Source organism: Hoplias malabaricus, chromosome 4, assembly GCF_029633855.1.
Source record: "Hoplias malabaricus isolate fHopMal1 chromosome 4, fHopMal1.hap1, whole genome shotgun sequence".
Lineage (NCBI taxonomy): Eukaryota > Metazoa > Chordata > Actinopteri > Characiformes > Erythrinidae > Hoplias > Hoplias malabaricus.
The window spans coordinates 37,774,437-37,796,311 of NC_089803.1; the positions used below are offsets into that span (position 1 = coordinate 37,774,437).

Consider the following 21,875-nt stretch of genomic DNA (forward strand, 5'->3'; position numbering starts at 1 on the left):
TTTTGTGTCATGTAATCTCAATACATGACCAGTTGTGAGTTATACGCTTTAGAATATTAAACGCTGGTGTGTAATATAGGCGGATTACAGCGTGGGACTTCACAAATCACGAACAGCAAAATGCAGCAGTGTTTGCGGATGTACGTGACTGCATTAAGGAGTTACTGCTGATAGAAACCGCAAGCCAACTCTACCAAGGGGAAAAAAAGCAGATTTCTGAAATTTCAAAGCAGCGCAACGGAATTTAAAGTTATATCAAAAATAGACACTGGAAGACGTAGACAATTATAACACTATATGGTATTTTGAGATGACATTTTAATGATCTAACTTTCTGCAAATTTCACCCTGTTGCTAGGTCACTGTCAATCACACAAGGACACACAGCTGGATGAATTAAGGTTACCATGATTCCTGTGAGATTTGTACTTCTTTTCATACGGCCTCTAACACCAGGAACAGTTAGACAACTCTTGGAGAACACTAACTGTCCAGTGCTGTTGTCAGCTTGTGCTGAGTAATTAGAGAAGGAAAGGGCCGACTGTACTCCTGGTCACAGACAGCAGTTCCTTCACCAGGGATCAAAATCACAATCTCCTGCTGATAGAGCTAACCCTTAGACAACTGTGCCTCTCTTGACCTCAGCTCTGTTTTAACAGCATGCTGCTCTATTGTTTTAATCAAATCAGAATCACTCTGTATAGTAGTACATAATTCCAACTATATATAAACAAAACATATTTTACAGTCATATACTCAACACAATATCAGCAATTAAATCAAATGTTGACGTCAGAATCTTATCAAACTTAAAAATGAATATCATTACATCCTTGCTAATTTCTTCCCTCCATCAGACAACAGTGAACGCTGACACAATTTATTTAGACAAAATAAATATTTTAACTATTTTAATTAAATGTCTGTTTGGTAAAACAAAATTTCCCTGGAAATAACAAACATATGCTCTGTGTTTACTCTGTGGGTTTGTTCCAGTTTGTATGGTAAAGGAGAGGCAGCTTCAAAGAGAAGAGTCAAAATGGAGCAACAGTGTGGAACATCACCTTGCATTGGAATGCACTGAGACTCCAAAAGAGGAATTCCTTTTTTTATAACGCTAACTAACAGCCCTTTGATTTTGTTTTGTCCTTCATTTTTTATAAAAAAAAAAAAGAAAAAAGATGCACATACATTAATATTAGAACACTAAAACACTGCTCTCAGTGTTTGTCTAAATGACATTAACATCCACAGACATGAATAAGAGAACATTTGCCAGGTCATTAAAAAAAATCTTCTTCACTATGTTTCAGTTCAAAGAAAGACTATAGTATTTATTTGTCATTCAAAATAATAATCACTCTAAAGCCATCACATTTTGTAATGGGGATTCGTATTGATCAAATAATTTAATGGCAATAAGCCCATCTTCAGTTTTTAAATTTAGATAATTAAAATGAAACATTGTTGCACTGAACACATGCTGCAAACTGATTTGCATGAATGAATTTGTTCGAGACATTCCATCAATGTAATAGCCATCATCACCTGAGATGACCGAAATGATTCACACTGAAACAAGGTCACAGCACACTAGTCTTAATCACACACGCTTTATTCACGTAACTACACGCCCTCTGCTGGAGAGCACAATGAACCAACACAAAACCTCTGTCTCAAAATGAAAAGACTACTTTCCTTTGTCCACAAAACAAAAAAGAAAAATCAAATAAAACCTTTACATACCAAAGTTTTGTAGTCTGTGTGCTGCTTAAAATGACAAAATAGTCTGACCGCAACCATATTGTAATCAATGTCAGTAAACAATCACTGAAATTCCTACAATTGAATTTCGGTGAATAGTGCTTCTATTTCCATGGAATGCCATTAATGACCGTCATATAAAACTTTCTATTAAAGCTAGAAAATGTCAGGGTCACTGACTAAGATTTCTGACAATTCAAATTTAAAAACAGCTACAGGATTAAAAAAAAGAAAAGTTACTAAACCATAATTAATAAAGTTCATTGTTGAAATGTTATACTTTACATTCAAATGCTCCAAAGCCAAGAATTATTTCACCTGCAAAATATTAAACTTGCAAAAGGAGAACAGTGATCATTTCAGTGAAAACTTTCAGGGCCACTTTCTTAGACCTAGATTAAGCCTAAATTAGACTAAACAATTTTTCATTGGCAGATTACCATTTGCAAAGTAATATAATCCTAATCCATGTCTGAGAAACTGACTCACAGAATCCATGACAAACTTCTATAAGTTGTATTGTTTCAGGGTTGGCTTTCTTAAGACCCATAAGCTCTTGCCACATATGTAAAAATGTTACAAAACTAAAGCAAATACACCTACAGATACAAGTGACCCATTTGCCACATATTGGGCTTCTCCAGCTAACATTTGAAACAAACCAATTTAATGGTTTAATCAGCTTATGCCGATTACAGAATACAGTTTATTGCACAGCAATTGATAAGTTCAGACCACTTTATTTTGCTAAACCTGTACTGGCGGATACGTTTCAGGATGTGCAGAAGAGCAGTCATGAAGGAGCCTATAGTCACACTGGATGTGGATCGATAGATGAGAAGATGCGTTCAGTGTCTCATGAGTAAGCCCTGAAAAATATAAGAAAGGCATATAAGAATGACAAAAGAAATGTAAATATATAAAAGTAACACACTTGGGCAATATGCACAACAGTTCATTCATGCCCAACAGGCCCACAACTGTATTATAAGTAGAACTGTATGTTGCTCTGGATAAGGGCATCAGCTTCAGTCATGCTGTTTAAATGTAAATCCTGAATTTAGTTTTTTCCCCCCTATTAAAACACATCTTCATCTTATACAGGTAATGAAATGCTAATTTACACTAATCAGCCATAATAATATGACCACCTCACTGTTTCTACATTCGTTGTCTATTCTGTTAACTCCACTCACCATACAGGAGCACTTTGTAGATCTACAAATACAGAATGTAGTCCATCTGTTGATTTGCCTACTCCATTTGCCCCTTTACACTCTGTTCTTCCATGGTCAGGGCCCCCACTGCCGTGACACTGACTTGGTGATGTGTTAGTGTGTGTTGCGCTGATATGACTGGATCAGACTTGCTGCTGCAATGCTGCTGGAATTTTCAAACCCTTCTGGACTGGGAATAGTCCACTTATCAAATATATCCAGCTAACAGCATCCTGTTTCCACTTGTGATGGACTAGGGCTCGACCAACACAAACAACAACAACAAATGAGCTACTGTCTCTGACTTTACATCTACATCTGGAACAAAGACGTAGGTGTGTCTAACAGAGTGGACAATAAAGTGAGTAGACACAGTGTTTACAAACTCCAGCAGCACTGCTGTGTCTGATCCACTCGTACCACCGAAACACACGATAACACACCACTGACAGAGAATTGACAGTGAATGTACAAACAATGAGGTGGTCATAATGTTAAAAGCAGTTTTAGACTTATTCTCAACAGACTTTGTTTACAAAAACAATCAGTAAATGTGATCCTAAATTGTTCAAACAAAGCTTAATTGGTGTTCCTTAACCTATATTGAGACAACAACAGTGGGGACTATTAATGTGATGGCACAGCTCTGAAAAAGCAATGTAGAAACCCACTTCGCCTCAGTGCATCTCAGATAACACTGACTTGTAGAGCAGCAAATACTGAATTTGGCCGCTAAGTCTGCCTGGCATCTTCATTTAAATTCACATCAATATTTAACCATTGACAGCTCTTAGAGCTCTTAAGACTTGAGTGTCTTAAAGAGTCTTAAGATAAGATAAAGGCAACAGATTACACTGGTGTAACTCTTTTTGGATTAAGGGAAAAAAACATTAAGTTACATTGAAACAGAACGACAAACACTAATTATAGAGAAAAATATATATAAATACTATTATTACAATTATTACAACACTAAATAGCAAAATTAATGTTAAATTCACTGACTCGGTTACTAACACCAATTTAAGGTCAATTAAATTAATATACGAATTAGAGTATATATATTAGTATTTAATAATTAAAAAAACTCTAGTTTGAGACAATTTTATCTATAACATTATCGTCCTGTCAAACATGCGGCATTTTTATATCATCTCCGTCCAAAGAAAATCTATTTTAGTTTTTAGTTTACTACATCATCTGAACACAGCAGATGTTGTTCACAATTTGTAAACATTTTGTGATGAATGGTCAAACAAAAATACTGCGAAATTACTTGGAAAAAAATATTTTTACACTGACTTCCATTTAAATTTAAGAAATGTTTTTCCTTCTCCTGTAACTTACTATTTTGGAGATGCATGTTTTTCTTTAGACTGCAACAATAGGTAGATAACTGTATTTGGAGCATGCTTATACACAGTCCAGCACTGTGTCTGATCCACTCATACCAACACAATACACACTAACATACCATCTCCATGTCAGTGTCACTGCAGCACTGAGAATGACCCACTGCCCAAATCATACCTGCACAGTGGTGGTCCTGTGGGGGTTCTGTCAGAGCCACAGATGGACTACAGTTTTTAATTGTAGAAGTACAAAGTACAATTTACAATATTGGCCAAATTTAATAAAGAATATACATCAGAAAATATTGTGAAAACCATTTTAAAGCCATACACTGAGCTCACTAATGTTTAAAACTCTACTTTTTTCAATTCAGTCAGTTTGTGATATGTCCATATTTAATTTTGCACCATTATCCATTTACACAATAATCCCTATTGCTTTTCAGTTATGTACATTTAGCTTTATTTCCAAAGCCAGTTTAAAATATTAGTTATTATTGTGTACTAATTACCGTGTACTCATTTTATTTGATGTTGCTGTAACTGTTATAGAGGCTATGTCGTCATGACCTGCACAAAGGCATCTTTAATGAGTCTAGGAACAAAGCAGCAGACACACGAAAGCCGTGCTCCCACATAAGGGCACAGATAAAGTGACAAGACCCATGAATGAAGGACATATAAATAATTCAAACCTAAAGACTGATGTACAGAAAATGAGCTGATTTCATTCATGCCCAAAAACAAAGAGACAAAAAAAAAAAAGAAAAAAAAATCCACTGGCAAAGAGAGCAAGACAATCTGGATGAAGAGAAATCAGGTCAGCATCAATGTGATACTTATATCTGATCCTGAATTTTTTGTTATATGAAAACTGTGTGCACTGACTAAGAAGCATTTAAACATTTAAAATGTGTTACACTGATTAAGTTACAGTATAAAGGCTCTATTAAAAAAGTGAGTCTAGACTTGTTTACGTTAATGTTCTTGATCTTTGACTTTGTTCCTTATATGAGCCATCACCTTATAGCAGTCAAAGGTGATCTACAAGGATGCACACGGCCATATAAAGATGTTTGTTTATGAATGTTTTAATGGCAGGAATTGTGCTAAGAAGAGGTGAAAAAGAAATAATTAATTGATAACTCACATATACTGACTGCTCTTCCCTGCTCAATAAATGCAATCACCATGAGTTATTGTGAGAACTGCTATTGGGACCACAATTACTGTGGAACAGATGAAACGCATATCTGACTGCCAATATTCTTACTTACAAATAAAATAAGAAGGGAAGCAGAAAGCATTTCTGCTATTTGCTCACTCTATGAAAGTAACATTTTCACCGCAGTGTCTGTCTATCCCGATGAAGAGTTGTTTGAAAAGAAAAGAAACCTAGTGCTCAGAACAGAGCAAGGTCACATAATGCAATAATAAATCTAGATCTAGACAAGTTGTGGTTTTCTTTTCTTTTGACATGAACATTATCATTTCACTTGTTCCCAAATGTAACCCTTGAATTCTGACCTGGTGAAGCGTGCTAGGGCTCCAAAGCCAACTACTCCAGCAAGGCCATAGACACAGAGCATGATACTGTTAATGATGACATCAGCTCTCAGTACATAAGACTGCCACACCAGGAAATACACTGCCAACAGCAATGTGGCTCCTGTGACGAGGAGGTTGGCACCTACATATTTCTCACTCTCCTGCAAGTTGCCTCTCACTCCTACAATAGCCAGAAACATATGCAGAAAGCTATGAATTAGTAAAAAACATAAAATACACAATATTCAAATCATGTAATATAGCTGTGAATTAATTCAAGTGTATTATTCTGATGAATTGGTCCTGGCTTACCCCAGTAGAACCTGATAGCATCTAAGACAGCCATAAGCAGGAGCAAACATAGATCAAGAACCAAATCACTATCTGGGTAACTCAGCACCTGGCCTGTAACACACAAAACACACTGCCATATAATTTTAATACTACTGAAATGAATGATGTGTTGTAGCAATTACTTAAAGCAACAAAAAGTCATTTTTACTACCAAAAAATATTACTCAGTATTTATTAATTAATCTTTTAATGTTCTATAATAGCGTAATCCTGCTCAGGTTTGCAGCGGGTATTAGTCAATCTCACATCTGCATTTGTAGACACTTTTGCAGAGCAAGCCCATTTAGCGTGTGTTTTTGGACTGTATGGGGAAACTGGAGAACCTGGAGGAAATCCATTCAGACATGGGGAGAACATACCAAACTCCTCACAGACAGTGAACCAAGGCAGGTACTGAACCCAGATCCCTGAGACCCTGGAGCTGTGTCGAAGGCACACAAACTGAGGTGCCACTGTACCACCCAATCCATATTAATATCAGTTATTATATATTATGTCTACATTTTTCCATAAGTGTTCTCACATGGGGCGGCACGGTGGCGCAGCAGGTAGTTTCGCAGTCACACAGCTCCAGGTTGTGGGTTCGGTTCCCACTCTGGGTGACTGTCTGTGAGGAATTGGTGTGTTCTCCCCGTGTTCGTGTGGGTTTCCTCCGGGTGCTCCGGTTTCCTCCCACAGTCCAAAAACACACGTTGATAGGTAGATTGGCAACTCAAAAGTGTCCGTAGGTGCGAGTGTGTGAGTGAATGTGTATGTGTGTCTGTGTTGCCCTGTGAAGGACTGTCGCCCCCTCCAGGGTGTATTCCCGCCTTGCACCCAATGATTCCAGGTAGGCTCTGGACCCACCGCGACCCTGAACTGGATATACAGTTACAGATAATGAATGAATGAATGTTCTCACATACGATGAAGAATCAAATTATAGTCCTTGAAAAACAACTAGATTATTCTCTACAAATTGAGTCCTGAGACGTGATACATCCAAGTCTCAAAGTAACAGTATAATGGCCATTGGGTAACACAATTAAGAAAATGACTGATTGCTCTATTAATGACTTATTCAATAACATACTCACTTTTGTAGATAATCAGGCAGAGGCTGGCAAGGAAGTAGAATAAGCTATAAAATGCAGAGAAGTACAGCAGTATTTGGAGGAACACAGAGGAGAGCTATAGAAGGTGGTATAGGCTTTACTTTACACTTTAGTAAAGCATGTTTGTTGTTATAAATACACACAAAATCTTCTGTTTAAATAGTAAAACTGTTTACGAACTTGTCTTACTGCCCTAATTGCCACAACAAAAAGGTTGCTACTTGAGCTGACTAACATAAAGCAGTCTAATTCATTGCATGTCGTTAGCCCAGACATTAATATTGCACCAACTATACTAATAGCTCCAATTTGGTGGCTAAAGAATTGCTTGTGCACTGTTTGGTTATTGGATAGCATACATTAGAAAAAGGATACAACGCTGGAATTTCTTCCTAAAGAAAAGGAAGTTAAAGACAGAAAGATTTAATTATACAATCATATATCATATTGCTATTAATCAGTAGTAAAAACAGTATTTTACTGTTGTTTTGTAATTAAACTATTATTTTACTTTTTGGTTTATTTTTTATTTTTTTAAATTCGTTTCTATATGTAGTCCTTTGTTTATTTATGTATGCGTTGCAGGAGTTTAAAAAACTTAAAAGGCTGATGCCCAGAAAGGAGCCTAAACCAGTCTTCACAGTAATGTTTTAAAACATTTAAGGTTCCTAAGATATATACAGGATAATTATTGGAAATGTCATTAAAGGAGGGCCCTGCAATCGAGTGCAAGAAAGGGGGAGGTCAGAGTTCTAATGACCAGCACTTTGCACTTCTAGTGTTAAGCAGGAAAGATGATGATGATGGTGAACTGTGCCATGCTTAAACACTGCAGTACTCACATCATAATTCATATGTATATAGTATGATAAATATTGAACTGATATGTTTTGTTTTTATGAACTACTCATTAAAAAAAGTTATTTTAAAGCAGATAGTTTTTTGTGGTTTTCATGTGCAGTGATCACTAGTAGCCCAACACACAAACCTTACATGTGGCTATGTTAATGTGTTTTTTGTAAAAGGCAGCTGCCTTACCCCAGTGAATTAATTAGTTTTCTTGTACCCACAAATTCAGGAAAAACTTGAGCAACAACTGCATGAAAACACTACAAAATTTGGTGATGAACTGGCGGAGAGCTGCTGGTGTATTGGCCGTCTCTAATGAAACTGGTGAATAAACTGGCTGGTTCTGCCAGCAGAAGATTTGCCATTTCTGCTCATGAGCTGCTGCGCAGGAATCCAAGCCTCCATCCAGTATGTTTGGCAGAAAAACAGAGTACCAATAAATACCCTTAATATCATGGGAAATGTTGGATGACCACGTGTCTACAAACATTTAGCCATGGAGTGTGTTTCAAAAATGGGAGTGGGCTTCAGGACTCAATGCTATGGTAACATTAAAGAGAGAAACTTTTTTTTCTTTTAATCTTTTCAGCTGTTATTCTTTTCAAATGTCTTTTGATCTAAATTATTACAAAGGAATATTACTTATTTTTTTCAATCATTTCGTCAAATATTCCTTGCACACTGCTTATATTTGTAGCAAGCACACTGACACCTGAGCTAATTAAGATTAGTTTAATGGTGACATACAAAAATATAGCCTTTATTTTAAAACAAAAATAAGCCATAATTGGTTTCATTTTGATCTATTTTTCCCTTAGATATTTCAGTTGATGTAAGGACAGAAGCGCCCATTAATAGCATGCATTTTAAAACTGAAGAGCACAGAGGAGATATTCGACGAGTCCACAGCTGATTATCGTTAGCACTGAATCCTACGCGGATAAATTAAGACACAGTTTTAAAATGTAGCGTATGAGGAACGTACAATTCTAATATTATTTCAGTATGGTCAGTAGTTCACAATATCAGGCAAACTAAATAACAGCGCTGGTAAAAGTATATAACCACTTCTGCATTCAAAAAAAGGTATATCAATATCTAACATAATAATTATGTTTAACTTTAAAAACGTAGCTAATATCTCTACAGACTGTATCTTACAGCGCTAAGTCTCTATGGCAACAGATAAGCTTGAGTTTACCCGCTCTCCCCGTGGCCATGACGGTTCTCTGGGCTCCTTCTCTCCTGCATCTGCATCTTTATAAGACACTTTACCGCCACCTGGTGAAAAGGAGCGAGAGAAAAAGAAAAGGTGAGCTCTCTCTATTTGTTTTTTGTTTGTCTGTTTGTTTTCTACACACTTTTGTATGGACTGAGTAACAGCCTGAATTTTTCAGTATTTTCATGCGGGTCAGTGTTAACTGGTGGAAGGTAAAATTATGGCATTAATAAAGTTCAGTTTAAAACAGAACAACAACAACAAAAACTCTCTATCTCCCTCTCAAATTGAAATATAGTTCGACATGTAAAATGCATATGTTGTTAACGTTGTCATTATATAAACACAAGTTCATACACTGTAAAAAAAATTAAGTCATGACAACATATATTTTTCTAATTTACATTTACGCTTTGTGATTTCAACTGGATTTTTATGAGTTTCCAGCCTTTCAACTCAAGTTGTTAAATTACTCCAATGAAGAGGACATTTGAAGGCGTGAAATTAACTTGAAATTGTGAGTTATGGCTGTGGGCGGGGCTTTGGTACGCTCAGGAAGGGCTCCCAGCATGCACAGCGGGCCCACCTTTTTCAATATTTAGCTTAACCGTTGGGTAGTTTAGTGTTAGTGGGTTTGCCTCGTATTTTGTTGTGTTTGTTTGTGCGTGCATGTCATCCTGCATCTTAAATAACTTCTTTATATTTTACATTTTCGTTCCACTTTAAATAATAAAGCAGTTACAGAGGACTGGAAGTAAACTGCTGCCCCATTTAAGGTGAAACGAAGCTGGAGAATAAAAAAGCTATGTTCGCTTCTTATTCTCTCTTTCCATCGTAAAAATTGTAGCCGTTGTGTTGGTTCATCTTCTTGTGTTTATGTTTCTGCTGGTGAAGTTCAATTAAAGTGCCACAACACGTTATCTTATTTTCCCACAATCTCCTGTTGAGCTTCTGTTTACGTATGACGCATCCGGTGTGCTCTCTCCTGATTGACTGGACGCAGTGTTTTGAGAGCTCGTGAACACAACACAACCCATCATGCACTGCGCTCACAATTGAAAAGAAAAGGATCCGTTGAGGCAAAGTAAGGGCAGTTCCACTTTGATGAAAAATATTTTCACACATTTTGTTACCTTCCATAGAGCACAATGGACAATTGTAATAGTAATGCAAAATAAATAAATAAATAATAATAGTGGTAATAAGGGGTCGATTTAAGTACATTACTTTGGCGCAACAACATGCAATAGTGGTTATAAATTGAAAATGTACATTTTATTTAAAATGATATGTTTTTGGTTAATTGATTAAACAACTACATTTAAAAGACAATTTTTACTGATGAAATAGGTAGAAATTTAGTGGAGGGTTGTGACTTACAAGCAAAAATGCTTAAAAAAATAATTGTACATTGCATTGCTGTAAAGTACTGAACAACAAAGACTGAATTTATGAATGAATTTACCAATGTGTGTGGGGGCACACACACACATACACACACACACACACACCAGTTGAGCACACAAAGCCACAGCATCAACTTATATTAGCTTATGCACAGATAAGTACAAACTGAAAAAAAAAATCATACATTTATTTATTTAACATCAAAAAGAAGGCATGTACTGACAATTATTTCAATATTTATTTGTATCTGTGTGGCATATTGCTAGGATATAGAATAAAGAAAATTATAGAGATAGCATATGTAAATATAATAAATAGCAGTAAAAAGACAATATTGAAACTATAATAAATGAGATTTTAAATAAAAATTACTTAAGTAAACATTTGCGCCACCAGTCCTTCACAGGGCAACAAGCGCACACACACACACACACACACACACACACATTCACTCACACACTCACACCTATGGACACTTTTGAATTGCCAATCCACCTACAAATGTGTGTTTTTGGATCGTGGGAGGAAACGGGAGCATTCATTCATTCATTCATTCATTCATTCATTCATTCATTCATTGTCTATAACTGCTTATCCAGTTCAGTGTCGCAGTGGGTCCGGAGCCTACCTGGAATCACTGGCTGCAAGGCGGGAGCCCGCCCTGTATGGGGCGCCAATCCTTCACAGGGCGACACACACACATACACACACACACACACCTATGGACACTTTTGAATGCCAATCCACCTACCAACATATATTTTTTGGACCGTGGGAGGAACCCAGAGCACCTGGAGGAAACCCACCAAAGTCCTCACAGACAGTCACCCGGAGCTGGACTTGAACCGTTGCACCACCGTGCTGCCCATGAAGTAAACAATAAAGTATAAAAGAAAAGCAGTAATACATTGAGCATTAGATTAGAGATATTGTTATGCTTGTTGTTCTCTTATCCTATGATTCTGTTTAAATTTCCTTCTACATCCATTTTTTGTTTTTTGGCTCACCCCACCCACAAACACACACTTTTGTCCTACAGTTGTGTGAGTTTTTGTACTGAAAACAGTTATAAATTGCATGTGACTATTTTCAACCAACTTTTTTTCTGCTTTATATTTAATGAATTTATATAAAATAGAATTGTTTGTACCGCAACTCTGAACTGGATAAGCAGTTACAAACAATGAATGAAGGAATTCATTAATTTTTTTTTATGAGTGACTGTAATGTTGCAGTGCTATTTTCATATATGAACCTTAGACTGGGCAATTACTGATATGTTAAAGGAAAATAATGTTTACGATTTTCATCACATTCTTAAAAGGAACAAGGAGTATTCATGATCTAGGCCCTTTAATTTGTTGGAATGCAGGGTGAGATAAATGTGTCAGAATGCTGTGAGGAAACACACCTGTTGTGTAACAGAGAGAGAGAGAAAGGGAAATTGAGAGAATTTTTGTGCCCCCCAGCCTCTCTCTGTCTGCGTCTTACATTAGGGAAACACATGCTCATTGTCAACAACAAACTGAGATTGTCTGATATTTGTTTGGGTCAGTGTAAGCGATGAGAGCAATGCATAGAATGAAATGTTTGTAAGCTAATGACCAGAGAAAGCATGCTTTTAACAACCATGTGTATGCACAAATGTTTTATTTTAAATATTATTATTTCAAATTTATAACACTATGCTTTTATTTATTTAATTTAAATTAAAAATAATATTTATTTTATATGCTTACTTTCTGGAAAGATTAGACATAACTAAATCCAAGAACATCAAAACGGTCACCATTAGATAAACAGTACTATAAATCAAGCTCCACTCTTCTTTCAGATCTGAAAACGTTCCTCCATCTACTATAAGTAGACATTAAGAAGAGTGTACAAGGATGTGTAGAAAAATGTACATTAAGCAATATATTTATAGTATAAGATCACATGTGCAAGGACATATATTGGATATACACACAGAGAAATGAAGTGCATTAACATGGCCAGATGTTTCATTGTCCTACAAGGCCTGTATTTCTTTTTTTTTTTTTTTGTTGCTTGCGTCCATCCAAACAATCTACACTGTGTAAAGGAAAGAACAGGCGCGTTGTTCAGGTCAAACAGAGGAGAGAGAGAGAGAAAGAGAGAGAGAGAGAGAGAGAGAGAAGAGAAAGAGAGAAGAGAGAGAGAGAGATGCTCCAGCTGTGAGGATAAAGACAACAAAACAGCATCTCATAAGTAGGGAGGAGATGGCACACAGCACTATTGTCTGTAAAGAGGTCGCAGATAAAGAGAAGAGAAACAGATCATTCAGCTCATACAGCATTCACTGCAAGCATTTTACACCTCATCCATTCACAATCCCTCACTAAACTCCCTCACTCGCACAATCAAGAAGGACGCAAAAATTATACACCACCTCCACTGTACCATTAACTCATGTGGGTTTGGGTACAGATTCCAATCAATTAAATACGATTTTTTCCCCTGAAATCCCAACACTATTCCCACATAATGCTCACACTAAAGATCAGTGCCCTAATTAGTTGTGTGTTTAATTTACATATTTTACTCAAACACTAAAAACTACAGTACACGCTTCACATTAATAAGAATATTTATGTTTCAATTTTGTTAGTAGTTTATTAGTAGTAGAAAAATTTGAATGTGGCACATTAACACTGTTAAACATCCCTTTTTTCTCTTAATTTTCTGTCCAGAATAAAACTGACTGACATTAAAAGGACTATATTTATTTCAGTGTATGTTTATACACTGTATTTAAAATACATTTTCACAGTGTACGTTCAGTGTATATAGGATGCATTTGTCTTTTTATTCTAAACAAAACTTTTTCAGACATGCTTCTCAGATGTGTTGGGCAGCCAGTTTTCTTTGTTTGTTTGTTTGTTTTAACTTTTTCATTTTCTGTAACCACTATTTAGGGTTGCAGTGTGTCCAGAGTCTAAATGCTGGGTGCAAGCCAGGTACACATCCTGGACAGGTTATCAGTCCATCACACCCACAGACTCACACCTATGGACATTTCAGTAACCTAACGTCCTGTGTGTTTACCACTGTGGGAGGAAACCCACTCATACATGTCGAGAACACCCCAAACTCCTCTCACAGAGACACGGCAGTGTTTGAACCCACAGTCAAAACCAAGGAGCTGTATGACAGCTAGGCTACCTGTTGGGTGATTTAAAAAAAAAAAATAAGGCTCATCTAATGAAATTTAGGGGCACTTAAATGTAATTTAAGTAAACTTTTTTCTGGAAACATTTAATATTTCAGGAACCTTTCAAAGACAAAATTTGCTCAAAGAGCTTCTAAATGTCTTCCTGAAACCTTGTTTTAGATAAGGGGGCCAATATTCAAATTTACACGGTACAATGTGTGAATTTACCGCCCCCTGACCGTGATAAAATTTGACACTTAACTAAAATATTTCCAGTGTTGTAAAAATGCATCTGATTCGATATTTCAGGGGATAATTTAAAGCTGTACTTGAAGCTAGCTTAGCTTTCGTAGAGATTTTGTAACTTCTCGCGAGGGTTTTTTTTTTTTTTTTTTTTAGAAAATGTTCAGGTTTATATGCATTTTTTGTTGTTGGCTAATTCTAACTCTCTGTATTTCTTTCTCACAGTTTCAGTTTAAGAGCAGAGTGATTTTTCTATGCGACATTTGTCCTAGTTTCTTTTCACGCTTAGACCAAGTTTTCAATGACCACTGTGTGATTTCTGAGTGTATCGCGCATCTTCCCAGTAGCTCAGATCCGGAGGAGGAGGAGGAGGAGGAGGAAAGAGGGAGCTGTGGGCAGCAAAGAAGAAACTTATTCCAGAGTTTGGTCTATAGACAAACACTCTTATATTAAATTTACCGCAAAATACGCTTTATTCTTAATCTTTTGTCGTTTAAAGCTGGAGAAGTATGTGTACTGGATTAACACCTGAGAGGTGACCTATTGATTCAAAACACGACGCAGAGACGTTGACTGTACTTTAAAAAAAAAATTAAATCGATAAATATACGAAAGCGTTTGGAGGACCTCTCGGTGAGGAGAGTGTTCGCTGTTAGAGAGTGAAAGACCTGAGGGTTGTGTGTGAGTGTTTGAGTGAGTCTCTGAGGAGCAGAAGTGTGTGTGTGTGTGTGTGTGATATAGAGCAGTGAGAACGAGAACCGCGGCACTCTGGATGAATGTCTGAGAGACTGCCGACCCCCGCCACTTCCACCGGCCGGAGGGAACCGTACATGGAGTTTATAACCTGGACCCGCTAGGATGGACGTGGTTGATGAAACGGAAGCCCTACAAAGATTTTTTGAAGGTAAGAGTGTTGGGAACCGCACATTCGTAAAGCTGTGTCTAAAGGCACGCCACGTCGAGTTAAACAAGGACTGGAAAGAGCCCAGTTCTTCACTGCACCTGATTCAGACTACGTAGTTCAACAAATAGCTAGAAGTCGTGAAAAGTTGAGAAATAAGAACAGATAGACTGTTACATTCGTTTTGTTAATGTTGTGCCTAAATTCTCTGAGTATGTTATTTAGTGGAGGATACACTGAAGGTGCTGTAGTCTTGATTCAATTGTGTTACTAAATTTTAACACATCAGCACAGACAGCTAGAATAACTGCCTTCATGTATTTCATTGTTGTGGATCAGTTTACAATAAAACTAAGCATTCATTCACGCACATTTTCACTGTAAAAATGCTTTATAGTCCAAAGGTTTCCAAAGCAATATCTTCATCTGTCAGAATCCAGTTCTGTATCCAATTCGTTAGTGTGTGTTTTTTGTGCTGAAGGAAGAATTGAGATTTTCCATCAGGGCCCTTGACTTTCAGCCTCCACTGCCATAAAAGTGATGGAAGGGGGTTTGCTTCTGGGGGATGGGGTGGGGGGTAATTGAAGGTTGACTGCTGTTGGATGTTCTTTAAGGCTACGAGGGGCTTTTGGGGCCCAGAGTCTGGACAGAGACACCAATGGGCCTTGATGACGCATTCCACAGAAAGGTTAAGGTGAATTCATTTTCCTGGAAGGATAGTAGTAGAAAATTGGGAAATTTTGGAAGAGAGGGAGGGGAAAGGAGAAGATTATGATATTGGAATGTATGCTCAAAAAAGAAGACTAATGGTGGAGAGAGAGAGAGAGAGAGAGAGAGAGAGAGAGAGAGAGAGAGAGAGAGAGAGAGAGATTATTTGTTACTAAAGGTATAAAACGATAAAAACAATTTGATAGAATAATACATTTTTTTTATTTAAACATACACTGATGATGGAGGACATGCAAAACACTTCTTTTATTCATGTTTCTAAGTACTATGAGCACCTAACATGTGAGTATACGTCACTTAATCTGAGTGCTGTTGTCTACAGTGTAATACTTTAACTACTTTAGATATATCCATTAGTGTTATCAGCAGTGTTAAGGCGATGATGTAAATGAGCCACCAAGGCACATTTTATCCATGCAGGCTATGACTCTCCTGTTTGCCAACTTCTTTCTTGTCAATCTCTACATTTTCAAATGGGGTCATAAATGCTGACCACATCACAGTTTTAACTGTTAAGTGTAATGTTAAGGGCAATGCCATTTTTGGATGACGGGAATGATGCATGATAACAGGCTCCTAGCTGGGTTTAGCAATGGTCCCAGTAATGTGTCACGCTCAGAGTACAGGTGTGATGGGCTGTTTATTAGATGGTGATCCGCTGTAAACATTGTAGACCCTATTCTGGAGTTCACGGCTGTCAAGTGCTGGTCTTGACTTTAACAGGAATTTCATATGTTTACATTCCTCTGTGGGGAGTGAGAGAGATGCTCAGCCTCTGGACTTTACTGCGGCCTCTCAGGATGGCAGTCTCTGGGCATGTGTACAGCTTAATAGTGAGTTGTGTTTGTTTTCAGATTAACTGTAAAATCTACTTGGCTTGTTCAGATGGTTTAAGTAAAACAGTTACCTGAATGATGACACTGGCATTTTACATTTCACACTACTATAAAACTGAATTAAGATTAAAAATCCTTTACTGCTTGTTATAGTTGTGTTTTGGCCTTATGTTTTACCAAGTGCTGTTTCCTTGCCTGTCTCCCTTAGCCAAACCCCACACCTGTGATCTGTTAGGCAGTCATGTGGCTCACAGGTGCATCCAATTGTTTTTTCTTGTTTAAGCCATGTCTTAGAAATCCTAGTTTGTCTTTCTTTGTGTCTGTTTCTACACCGTCATGTTGATCACTACCCTACAAGTTTTTTCTTACATGTATGGTTGTGTAATTTGTGTGTCTAATAAACATCATCCACCTCAGCACTTGCTTCTGCATTCTCTTCCTAACTTTTTAACTCCTTCACCTCCCTATCCATGACAGTAAAGTTGGTTTAAAAGTGTGTTTCACTATTGAAAAACGGCCGTTTTAGATATACAAATGTTTGTTGCCTTAATATAGAAGTACATTGGCTTTCCTTTTCTGTGATACAACAAATAGTTTATAACACTCACCTATTAAGCATTATATTGGCTCTAGCTCAATTATTTTGTTTATTTGTCATGGGTGTTCATTTATCTTTAAACATTTAAAATATTTGGTGGATGTTCCTTCTGAGGTGATGACAGTTATGATGATTATATGAGGATGACCCAAGTTGTGCTATGCCAATGTCTTAAATGCTGTAATATCTACATGGCTGTTTTATAGTTTACAAAACTATAGGGCAGATGCTTGAAAGTTTTGTAGAAATTTTAGAGACTTTTTTCTTACTAGTGCAGGAGTTGATATTTAGATACTATTAACCTATCCATTGTTAAAGCCATTTATTGCCATGTGGATACATGTGTGTGTGTGTTTGTGTGTATGTGTGTGTGTGTGAACGCATCTGTCTGTGTGTTTATATGTGTGTGTCTTTGGGAGAGTGGGCTAGTGTTATTGGAAAGGACTCAGGACAACCATTGTTGTGTTCTGTCAGACAAAGGACAAAAGAATGGGAGAAAAGCTGTTTGTTGATAAAACTGATGTGACCCCCAGCTGAAAGAGTCTCGATCTCATTTCACTCTATGTGAGTGACCAAGTTATTACTCTTTTGTTAATTACTCCTGCACATATATTTTGAATGCATTCTCGTAAACCGGTCATTCAGTTCAGAGCCATGAAATGGGTTGAAATGAAACCCTAAAACTAATGCAATCTTTTTAGGATGTTGGTGGCCCTTTTACTAAAAATTGCAATACTGCAAGCAAGGTGATATACTGAAATTTTTAGGAAAAGCGCCATGGTATAAAACGTGTAAGCATAAAATATTTGTGCATAATAATACACTTTTCTTCTCATCAGAACAATGGGAACTGTATGTGCAACACCAATTTCACTTGTTTACTTAAAGAATCCTGCAAGTAATTTTAATTTAATTTATTTATTTTGTCGTTTAATCAATATATGCAACTGTTAATATGTTCAGATGTTGGATGTTACATGAATTATGATAAAAGCACTTCCCGCTGTTCTGATTAAAATAAAAGTGTTCAGAGCTGAAGTGTGGACTTATTTTGGATTCTGCTTTAAAGGTTCACATTTTACTGTAGTATGATTTTTTTTTTTCTCAATCTCAAGTATTTAATATGAGAAAACGCATAGTTTCTGTAACAGCCAACATAACTCTTCTTAAGCTATCTACAAATGGCAATTACAACTTAAAATGTAATCAGCAGTTTTTATCTCAGAAAGAAAAGGCGATTGCAGGATTCCTAAAAATTCCTGCGCAAAAAAAACAAAAAAACAAAAAATATAAGTGAGCATGAATGCACTGTACTTTGTATTACCTTCTTTGCTGTGGAATCCAATACAAGCCCACACTTCAGCTCTGTACAATACAGGAGCCGGTCTAGGTCTTTCAGATTCAGCCACACTTGGGCAATGCTGTCAGATAAGTTCGCTAATGCTAACATTAGCAGTGCCCATTTACGTTACTTGTTTACAATGGGGTAGGCTCGTAATTGTCCCTTGTTACTTTTGTCACAAAACGTGGACAAGAACCACCTACTACTGCGGGAAAAGAAATTCGATAGACACGCTAAAGGACCAATCACAAGTCTGTTATTCTGGCATGACGTGTAGAAGGAGGCGGCCTTTCACGTCAAACCAGTAGCAGAGCCAGTAAAAAACAATACATGGAAGTGTGTATACGTAGATGTATAGTCGGTCAGATTGCAACTGGCAGAATCCTGACAGTGAAGCCAACACTGAAGAATCCTGACAGTGAAGCTAGAAAAATAACAGTACATTAGAGTAAGTAAGAAGGACATGTACATAATGCTGATAGTAAAATGTGTAAGAAAATGAGCTGTAATAATTTGAAGCTCCATTTTTGTCATTATCAAAACACGAGAACCCCTTTGCATTGTGTTAACAGAAATGGTCCAAAGTGTCTTTCAAACAATCCTATTACATTAAAGTTCATTATCATTGAAGAAGTTTTACTTTGTCTTCTAAAACATTTAATTGACAAAATAAAAGATTTTGCTCTGAGAGCAACAATATTGCACAAGATTTACTTGATTCAAGTCACAAAACATAATATTTAACGGTATCACATAAATATCAACTCTTCACAGTTTTGCATTTTAGTTTCCTAATGTTTCAGTTATTACTTACAGCAATAACTACATTGACCTTATAAGATTTATTAGAGTAGACATTATCTTTTGATATAGGCAAGTAGCAGCATAAAACAAGAGGATACCTGTGTAAAGATATGAATCTTAAAATAGTAAAAATATTTCAGGGCCCCAGAGGAGTACTGTCTCATTCAAAAGCCTTCATCCTGCACCTTGGACAAATGCACTTTGCATAAAATATACGATGTATTCTCATTTTAGTAAAGAGTGGTTTTAAGAGGCTTATTGGGTTATGTATACTCTCACCCTAATGGACTAAACCATTCCTGGCATACCTCAGTGACCTCTGAGAAACAGAACGAGGTGAGAGTAATGCTTTTCTCTCCATCCACTTCACTTTTTGAGTCATTCCCTTGTTCAGACGCCATTAGAGTGACAGTGTGCAGACAATGTGAGGGAGATAGATAACAGACTTAAACATACACATACACACACACACACACACACACACACACACACACACACACACACACACACTAGAGCCCCCCCAGCACACAAACGCATGCAGTTATACACATAATAACACACGTTGAATTGGAACATGGCAGTATAAGACACACAAGTTTGTGTAGAATACACAGCATTATTGACACATTATGTTAGAAGAATACAGTACGCTCACCGAAACACAAACACTTAAAAATATACACACTATCTGAAAACACACATGCAGAGGCAAACACGCAGCAGGGAGTATCAAATGATAGCAGAACAGATCAGTCAATAGCGCAGTGTGGGAGTCAATGTTTTGGATGGGGGCCCATCTGTGTGCTTTATATCACTGTTTAACTTTAGTCTGGAGAGACTCACCTTGTCAACACTCTGCCTGGAGCCCAACATGACTGTTTGTCCTTCAAAGAGAGAGCTATGAGGAGGCTTTTCAACTTTGTTTCAATGCACTCTGGATTAAAGTTCTTGACCAGGGCAGGGTCAGTCCTAAGGTTTGGCAGGTCTGGTCTGTCTACAACTATGTTTATGTTTGGGCTGACAAAAATTATGTAATCATGGAGGTTTCAGTTGTATCAGTAGTAAATAACCAGATTTCTCATGACATCACGCAGATGTTTTCCACCACTGTCCTCACTGAATCTGAATGTCCTCAATATCTGTTTGAAGCTTAAAGTTAACTTAACATTGGAGTGGGTCAAAAATGTCTGATGCAAGAGTCTGTCCTGTATTTATATAGACACTTTTATGGAAGACCATAGGTTAGCTTATTTTCTGGAGTTGACCCTGTCAGAATAAGTCACTGACTGTTGTTGACATGAAAGTACAGGTGGTTGCTGAGGATTTAAAGTGTGGGGGGTGGGGGTTAGATGTGGTGTGCACTCTCACTCCTGTAACAGTGTATTGCTGTCACTGGAATGCATTGTTTTTGACCAGCCAGGCATATAATTCACAAGCAGCATTTTTCATTACAAAACAGTGCCAAGTACATATTTTAGTCGTCCATTATGTTTTCTTCATGTTTGTTTAATAATTTTCCCAATGGGTTTACTTGCTTATTTCACTATATCAAAGTGACCATAATTTAGGGATTAGTTGAGCAAGGTTCAAATGTTACACATACATCATAATAATCACATTGTTCTGCAAAAACTGCATGTAGCATTTATCATGAATTGGTTTCTGAATTGGTTTGCATTATGCATTGCCAAACTTCTTCGAGACTGGCCAGTCCATTTCTCTTTCTATCTGCTGACAGGGGTCTTGACTGGGCACATTTACAGTAACTCAACTAGTTGGGATAAACAAAGGCCTAGCAGTTAGTCATGATGTGTTAATGAGGCTGCTGCCCTTTTTGTTCAGATCTGAATATTTGGACCGTTCCTTACATTCTCTGCAAACTTGTTAATTCTTTTCTCCTTTCTTTAACTCAGCTCTCCAGGTGTCTCCAGCTGTCCAATTGCTTGGTGTCTGTACTTCCCCATAAGCTTCACACTTTCAGTCTCTCTCTCTCTCTCTCTCTCTCTCTCTCTCTCTCTCTCTTTCTCTCACTCTGTTGCTGTGTGTAGGTAAGCAGCTCAGGTCGGATGGTGTACTCAGTGCTGGTGGGCGACAAGAACTGTGTGTGGTGGCCTGGTACAGCCCTGTCTCATGACTGGGGCCTAATCCCCTGTTACAACACACACACACACACACACACACACACACACTCACACATATACACAAATGTACACACACACACACACAAAGGATCGTAACCCCAAATCCTAGCACTGTGGTCCAATGTGGAAAGTAGTTTGAGCTTTTGAGAGGAAAGATGTGACAGACGATTGTGTTTGTGTGTGTCACCATTTAGCTCATCTTCAGCTGTAGGTGTGTTGACTCAGATCAGCTCGCCATGCTGTGGCTACGAGCAGGTACTTGTAATTTTCTATGCCTTCTTTATCTAGTCCTTTGCTCTCTACCT

The 21,875-nt window shown here is 37.3% G+C and overlaps 2 protein-coding genes across 4 annotated transcripts in view; one reads left to right on the forward strand and one right to left on the reverse strand.

Annotated features, from left to right (window-relative positions):
* Nucleotides 1-1,350: 1,350 nt before the first annotated feature.
* On the reverse strand, nt 1,351-18,701 carry LOC136694336 (transmembrane protein 80-like). Its single transcript, XM_066667812.1, has 7 exons — nt 18,608-18,701; nt 9,380-9,459; nt 7,705-7,721; nt 7,312-7,405; nt 6,194-6,286; nt 5,861-6,062; nt 1,351-2,633 (listed from the first exon to the last, which is right to left on the reverse strand). Exons 2-7 carry the CDS (start codon nt 9,396-9,398, stop codon nt 2,621-2,623), a joined length of 438 nt encoding a protein of 145 aa, XP_066523909.1. The 5' UTR covers nt 9,399-9,459; nt 18,608-18,701; the 3' UTR covers nt 1,351-2,620.
* myrf (myelin regulatory factor) overlaps nt 14,654-21,875 on the forward strand; it is a 35,619-nt gene continuing 28,397 nt past the window's right edge. Inside the window, exons 1-3 of one of the 3 annotated variants that reach the window (XM_066667811.1) lie at nt 15,787-15,814; nt 16,573-16,682; nt 21,765-21,825. In XM_066667811.1, the coding sequence (XP_066523908.1) occupies nt 16,614-16,682; nt 21,765-21,825 (130 nt within the window). In that variant the 5' untranslated portion in view covers nt 15,787-15,814; nt 16,573-16,613. Of the gene's footprint in view, nt 15,124-15,786; nt 15,815-16,572; nt 16,683-21,764; nt 21,826-21,875 lie in introns of those variants that run through there. The other 2 variants (XM_066667809.1, XM_066667810.1) reach the window with 2 other exon arrangements.